An 8,087-nucleotide genomic window follows, 5' to 3' on the forward strand; every position below is an offset into this window, starting at 1 on the left:
TAAATGAGTCGGCCAGAATGCGATACAGTGCGTTCCGGCCACAATCGGGCTGGAACTGAGGATGGTGTGGACTAGCCTTAACACTAGCATATCAAAACAAATAACAAGCCTTTACACAGTCCTAACAAATTCTTTAAATATAGTCCAAGTCTTTTCTGCTAAAACATAATTCCTTTTATATGTTTACATTTAATATAACTATGTAACGAGAACTACAGCAAGCACACAACTCCCCTGATTGCAGTAGTCTTCCAAAATACACCTGATTGGCTGTTCTTTCATTGTTCATTTGCCTGTGTCATTACCAATCTAACATGTATAGATGGTAGAAATGCTACTTTGCTGCTTTACTGCTATATTGCTGCCTCTAAATATTCTGAAATCAAGCAAAGTTTGTGCAAAAATATTTGATGCTTAGTGTATTTAAATGTGTGATTTGTTTCACTGTCTTGGTGTAATGTAGGCTGTTGATGACGATATACCTGAAGAAAGAAGCTTCTATCAGTTGCATCTCAGCAAAATCAGCGAAGGAGGAATTATAAATGAATCCACGCGGTTAGCAAATGTCACCATGGCTTCCAGCGATCTCCCATATGGACTGTTTCAGTTTACAGAGACGTTGTTACAGGTTTCAGAAGAAACACAATGGGTAAAAAAAAATACTGAAATATTATTACTAAAAAATTAAATTACTTATTGTAGCCAGTGTATATTCAAACAGTATTTTCTAGATCATGGATATTGTCGCCTCTACTTTTAATTGGTAACATAGATTTAGTCACAATAACTTTACATGTGTAACAGGTGATAAGACCCTAAAAATGAAATGATCCCACCCAAAAAGGTAGTATTAGGTAACTTTTAAATGCCCTGACTGTAAACCTAAATGTAACCGCTAAACGTAACCTTGACTTCAACCTAGGCCCCAGATCTAACACTAAATAAGAACTCGAGCCCTAAACCTAACTCTCAACCGAAAATTTATTCTAAAATCAGATGTGGTTAACTTACTTGATGCAGGAGGTCTCAAGTATAGCCCCTGCCATTACTAAAGGGCCACAGATAATATTCAGTGAATGGAATAGAACGTTTTTAGAGACAGCAGACATACAACAGGAGATGGTCAAAATTACTGGTATGCCACAAGAGATGGTCAGACATCTACAAGAGCATGCTACAAGAGATGGTAAGACATTCAAGACATGCTACAGGAGATGGTCTGAGATTGCAAACATACTATAGTTGTTTATGGAGACTTGAGAAAAGCTTCAGGAAAAAAGTCATATACCTGAGATGCATTACATGAAACTACTAAAGTTCACTGCTACTAAAGCCCCATTACAAACCAAGATTTTCATAGTGTGCTCCCTACAGCCTCCTTTAAAATTACTTGGGTCACATTTCATATTTCTGTCAGGAAAAGGAATGGACAGCACAGAAAAAAGAAAGATAATGTGACAGAAATAGACCAAACCGTTTTGTTTAAGCCAAGCTAAGTTATATGTTTCCTTTACTAGCTTGAGTAAGCACTAAAATCAAGTAAGTGCCAAATATTGGCAGGGAGGGTATCAGGGACCTAAACCTCACTCCTAAAGTAAACTTAATCCACAGGAACCATAATAGGATCAATTCACAAAGCTAATAGGCCAGGGTATGGATATTTATTTTCAAAAGAAGTGACGGGTATTGTCATCTGAGTCCAATGAGATTTGAAAAGTACAGTCACATGGCTAAATATAAAGCACCTTATCTATGTGTAAAGCTTTGTGAATTGAGCCTAATATCTCAATAATAATAATATGAACATTATAACATAAAATATACTATACCTAAAGTTTCACAGCATTATTCCAGGATTTTCAGTTCCTGGAATAAAGGATCCCGCTTCTGACTCCACCATAAAGCAGCCTATATCCTCATTACTATTATCTAAAATCATAGCCTATGATTCCAGAAACATGGCAAGGTATGGGAGGAGAGAACACAGCACTTGTTTAGAATCATCAGCGTGACCCTTGTCAAGCTGTTGTTTCTATTGAACTCTATTCTTTGAGGTCACAGTAGGGTCACTGTACCAACATGTAAAATTAGAACCCTGACTTCATGTTGCCTATTTTGATCTTGTACATGGTGGTACAAACATCTTAACTAAAGCAGGATATATCTTTAAGTGTCAACGATAGTGTCACAAAACTAAGTTAATATAACACTCTAGCATAAAATGTATACCACTTCGTTTGCAGTCACTACTGGGTGGTATTAAATAGTGAACCCTGGAGACTTCTACAACGATTAAGTTTCATATTCACGTCACTTCATATCTCTCCATGTGATTAAAAAAAAAAAAAAGGGCAACATTTAGAATGTATACCATCCATTAATGATCATGCTCTTACATAGAAGATGCACTCCTTTTGCCACCTACCATGTTTATGAATATCACTGTAGAAATCCATCTAAAGCCTGCAGATAATATTGAGTTAGCTGTGTTACTTGAGGTTAACTCTTGTGCATCCTCTCAGCAGTCCAACTGGACTTTGGTTCTGCTACTGGAGTAGCCAACGTGTATCAAGTATTCACCATAGTAAACATAATTCTAAATGTGGTTCTTAGGTGCTGGGCACTCTCAACCTGCTGTTCTAAACAGAGAACCATTGACCTTAATACAGATTGATGAGAAGCAAACTTACTAGTACATTTTATGGTCATTACTAATTTTTTAATATTGGTGGCAGTAACTGGATGGGTGAGACAGGAAACTGCAAAGGAAGAAACAATGCTTTCTGGTTCTTTGCCTCTGAACTAGACTCAGTTTGTACTACAGGCACGCTTAGATTTGCATGCTAAAACTGGAGACTGACATTAATTTTAGGACACCGAGAAGAACTGCATCATACACATTACAAGCAAAATGGAAAAAGTTTATTAAGCGCACAACTTGGTGATGGAGAATGTGGGTGCTGATGGTTGGTGTGCAATCTCCTTAAACAGGAAGAGGGGTCCTGTATGAAAAAGCAAATAAACAGAAGAAAGGAGCCCTACAACCTAATGTTCCTGTTTGGCAGTGGGTATGTGAGGGACACCAATTTATTACATTGAGCAGTTTCCATACCACCCTGAACAATTCAATCAAGAATCTTTCAGCATCAGCAGCATATAGGACATTTGACCATATCTTCCATAGGAGGACATTACACATCTTCTTCCCAGTGAGAGTTTTGTCCTCCCATAATTGTTCATTGTAATAAATTGGTGTCCCTCACATACCCACTGCCAAACAGTCCCAAACAGGGACATTCCTCTAGGTCGTAGCGTTCCTTTTTTCTGTTTATATACTACACATTATATTAAATAGGACTTCAAGGGCCATACTATGCAGAAATATCAGACATTTGTGCATATTAATGTTCAGCATCAGCTAGCATTGTGCAATACAGTATACTGTGCTAGACCCTGGAAGGGAAGAATCTGTATGCATCTACATGGCTTTAATACAATGCTTGTGTAAGAAATGACCCTGAAAATAGCTGTTAGATGCAAGGACAATTACATTCATAATTGTATATTTCTTAATGTATTTTCACAGCAGTTTCTAGGTCATATGAAATGCAGAAAATCCTAAGGGAAACTATAGTATATTTTCAGCAAGCATGAGTTAATTAATATTGTTTGATCACAATTTACATTGTACTGTACAATACTTATATTATAATTTTTCATGTGCAGCTTAATAGCCTCTACCTGCAGTGAATCAGTAAATCAGGCAGCTGGTCCCTCTGATTAACAGCTGCTGAGATAAAAATGTCAGCCACATAGAGATTGCAGTGTGTACTGGGCCAACAGACTTGTCTAGTGCATTGGCACTGAGAAAAAAGAAAAGTAAGACATAGCTATTGTATAGTACTATTGAGCAGAAAGAAGAACCTGTTTTAGTATGAGGCAATATGGCTACCATCATATGCATATATAAGAACTATCAAAACATAAAAACAAGAGTTAAAACAATTAACACATATCATGATAGCAATACATTAAGCTGATCTCTTTCACAGCTATATCCACAAAAATGTTGTAAAGACTATTGTATTCCTTTTGTGCAAAGCAAAACAACAGGTTACTAAACTTCCCCTAATGAGATGAGTTATTACACTGGAGAATAGAAAATGAGAACAAAAGTGGAATTGTTGCCCATACAAACTAATTATAATTATTGTTTACATTTTTCATACAATGAAAGGTAAAATCTGACTGGTAGCTTTTGGCAACCGCTTTAATCGTATTCTCATTTTCTTTTATCCACGTTTATTCATTCAGTCCCTAATTAATTCTTCATGTTTTCAACAGGTAAACCTGACAGTCTCCCGAATAGGTGGAACATATGGAGACGTTCAGCTGAGATATCAAACCAAGGCTGGCTCAGCACTAAGTGGCTTGGATTATACAAATACTTCTGGAGAACTGCTCTTCAGACCAAATGAAACAATGAAAGGTCTTTCTATAGAGATAAAAAATGATGTCCTACCAGAAGGTCCAGAGGATTTTTTTGTTTTCATCACACAGGTGAAACTTGTAGGAAGGTAAGACCTTTAAAACACTACACCTGTATATGTTCATGCAGGGCAAATGTTATTAGAGTAGAATGTATTTTCATATTTAGCAAAGAGTCATCTTTATAGTCTCCTACAACCTTCTTGCATACCATTGCTTTCCATTATCATCAGTAATCATAGCAGATACGCCCCTGGCATTATGCTTGCATGTGGCCCGATTAAGTTTTCTGATATTGAGTTTTGCATAGACAAAATCCTAAAATCCAAGGTAGCAGTGGGTGACAAATGACTTCAGCTGGAGGAAAAAGATCAATCAGGTTGGAAACTGTAGAGTTTGCACATCATGAAGCTTTGAAGTTAAAAAATGAATGTCTGCGTTAGCATTTAGTATATTATTTAGCACTCAAATATTTAATAAAACGTAAGGCTAAGGCTATACTGATGATTAAATCGTTTTGCTGCTGAGAGATTTAATGTCCAGCTCTAGTGATCCCCAAAGGTTAAAAACAATTCCCACTCAAATTGGTGTGCCATTAAAGAGCTTTCATAGTCACGTCAACTGCTCCCCATGTTTTCTACCTGCACTCCTCAGCAATAAACACTTCCGGGAGTGTCAAAAGCCTGTGTTCCCTGCCATGCACCATGGTTGCATCCTTTGACCTTATGTCACTTCATGACTCAGTGGTGGGAGGATGGAGCCACAGCACACAGTGGATACAGTCATCCGTCATTCCCAGATGTATTGTATGCTGAAGAGTCTTACGGAGACTTGGACCACCGGTGAGGTGATTATAAAAGCTCTTCTATTGCAGGGATAATAAAGAAAGGTCATTTTTAATAACCATACAATAAAATAAATGGTGTGTTGAACATTTATATATTTTATACCATTGTATTAACAAATGTGGAGTTTTTCTTAAACTCCTGTGACGCTAGTGCCAAATAACTGATCAGTATAAGCAACACTGGTTATTTGTATTTTTACTTTGCATTAAACCAGTAGAATGTGTATGTAGTAATACTTTACTTTGTACAGGAGCTATGACCATACAGTTAGAGAAAACGGGCTACAGATAGATCAGCCTCCTCTGATAGGAAACAGCTCAGAGGTACGAATCATTATTCTTCTTAACGACAATGCAGAAGGTGTTATCGAGCTTGACCCACAGTTTACTGCAATCCAAGGTAATTCATATTTTTTGCATCCTTGCATAGTTGTGCCAATAATGTATTACTGCATTTAGTCTCTAAAGCTCAGTGGGCTTTTGTGATAGATGCAGTGTACCTCAACCTGCTCGTCTGCCTCTGAGTAGAAAGTAAGAATCTTCCTAAATCAATGGCCTGATATAATGTAGCGCTAGGAGGAATGAACATATGTTATCCACATGTTATAGTGTTGTTGTTTATCACTGAATGCTGCAAGCCATGTGCAAAATGTAGGGTGCACTGGATGCTTAAATTAGGTTCTGGATGTGGTGATGCTTTTTACTTTATTCCTCTTCATATACCACCTGTCCAATGTCCAAAAGAGTTTTCTTTAAAAAAAAAGATTATATTATTATAAAATGATTGGTTAATATGTAATCTGCCTGTGTTTATCATGCTGTAAAATTCTTTCTTTTGTAGTGGAAGAAGATGTTGGAGTGATATTGATTCCTGTGCTAAGAACACGTGGAACATACGGCTATGTCACAGCTGATTTGATCTCCCATGACATTTCTGCCACTGCGGGCATAGATTATGCAGTCTCTAATACCACAGTGGTGTTCATGCATGGGCAAAATCAGAGCTTTATCAACGTCAGTATTATTGATGATGAGGAAAGGTAAATCATGGGTTGTAAATTATAGCGCTGTTAATAAATGTTGTTTCAAATAATATGTTGTTAAATATGAGAAACTATTGAAGGAAACATAAAATCACAGGTACAAAAACAACTGTATACAAACACAGGTATAAAAGCATGGTCCTAAACATCTGTCAAAAAGTACAGTAATGACAGAGAACCAAAGAATTGACTATTGTTATCATACGTTCTCTTCAGTTTAACCTACATTTTGTGAACCTTGCCACTACCAAAAACACTTCTGTTGATATCTGATGGTTTCTGAGCTGTGAAATAGGAAGTCAGACATTTCAGTAGATATAACTACCTGAAATATGTTTTAATGAAAGGGGGCACTCAAAGGGGTTGATTTACTAACCTTATAAAACGCCACGAACAAGTATACACCTCTGTAGTGTGTTCCCTCCCAGCATGATCTATTGGTGGAATCTAAACACCTTTGTAGTGTGTGCACACCCAGCAGGTGTGTTGTGCATAGCCCTGCATGAATTGCAAGGTGATGTTGTGTAAATTAGCTCTACATTGTGTTGCTTGCGTTGATGAATGCAGGAATGTAAATGCATGAGCTAACCATTTTTGTCTAAACTGTGAAGCAGCATTATATATGCATCATCTGCATGATTTTTCCACATATGGCATTAGTGGAAATATGCTTTTAGAGACTTTTTGGTTGATAAATACGTTTTGCTGTGTAAAAATCACAAACACCTAGTGTGTGCGTGTGTTTAGGTTAGTAAATCACCCCCAAAGTGTCAGCATGTTCTTGCCAAGTCAGAGGGCACAGGAGCTAATCAGTTAAAGTGACATTAAACCCTCAGATTTTTTAACATAAAACAATACTGTAATGTGGGCCTTACTGTACTCCATGGTTGTTTCCCTTCTCTTTGCTGCTCTTCCTTTTAAATCTGTATCTCTTCTCATGCTTGGCAGAACTTCTGTTTTGCAGCAGACTGCCTTGTCTCTGGAATGGATACATGGTGTCTGTGTGTAGGTTCATAACCTGAGCTAGCACTACAGGAAGAGGCACTCAGCTGCAAAGGGAAGTTCTCCCTCAGCATGAGAAGAGATAAGGATTTAAAAGGAAGAGCAGCAAAGAGAAGGGAAACAACCATGGATTACAGTAAGTCATGGAGAAACAGAGTAGGGGTTTCTGAAGTCCTCTTTTGTTTCTGTTGTCCTACTACAGTAGGGTGAGTGAGTGTTGTCGCCCTAAAACAGGAAGTATATTACTGGCATAATCACCAGCTAAAAATAATGAAAATAATAATTTTAAAAGCTTGTAAAAAGAAAACTATTGCAGGCACCAGATCTAAGGACTGGTAAGCTGCAATATATTAGATTTTCGTTTTTGGGTTTATTACACTTTAACCAGTTGACATCCGCAGTGTTAAACCCCCTTCCCATCCAGGCCATTTTTCAGTATTCAGCGCTGCGGTACTTTGACTGACATTTATTCCGTCATGCAGCGCTGTACTGAAATGAATTTTATACCCTTTTTTGGGGACAGATAGAGCTTTCTTTTGGTGGTATTTATTCACCACTGGGGTTTTTATTTTTTACTATATTAAGGAAAAATTACCGAAATTAAAAAAAAAAAATGTCCCCTATATTAAATGATAAAACATTTATTATTACCCAATTTTTTGGTAAAATATAAAAGACGGGGTCACGTCGGGTAAAAAGACACCAAA

At 37.2% G+C, this 8,087-nt stretch overlaps 1 protein-coding gene across 1 annotated transcript in view; it reads left to right on the forward strand.

Annotated features, from left to right (window-relative positions):
* The window catches only part of ADGRV1 (adhesion G protein-coupled receptor V1), a gene marked incomplete at its 3' end in the record, with an annotated part of 181,443 nt that overhangs the window by 137,942 nt on the left and 35,414 nt on the right, over window positions 1-8,087 (forward strand). The window contains exons 62-65 of the mRNA XM_018559232.1: window positions 464-649; window positions 4,345-4,577; window positions 5,587-5,735; window positions 6,177-6,375. Coding sequence (XP_018414734.1) covers window positions 464-649; window positions 4,345-4,577; window positions 5,587-5,735; window positions 6,177-6,375 — 767 coding nt within the window. The remainder of the gene's footprint in view (window positions 1-463; window positions 650-4,344; window positions 4,578-5,586; window positions 5,736-6,176; window positions 6,376-8,087) is intronic.

This window comes from Nanorana parkeri, unplaced genomic scaffold, assembly GCF_000935625.1.
Source record: "Nanorana parkeri isolate BGI_ZX_2015 unplaced genomic scaffold, ASM93562v1 scaffold384, whole genome shotgun sequence".
Lineage (NCBI taxonomy): Eukaryota > Metazoa > Chordata > Amphibia > Anura > Dicroglossidae > Nanorana > Nanorana parkeri.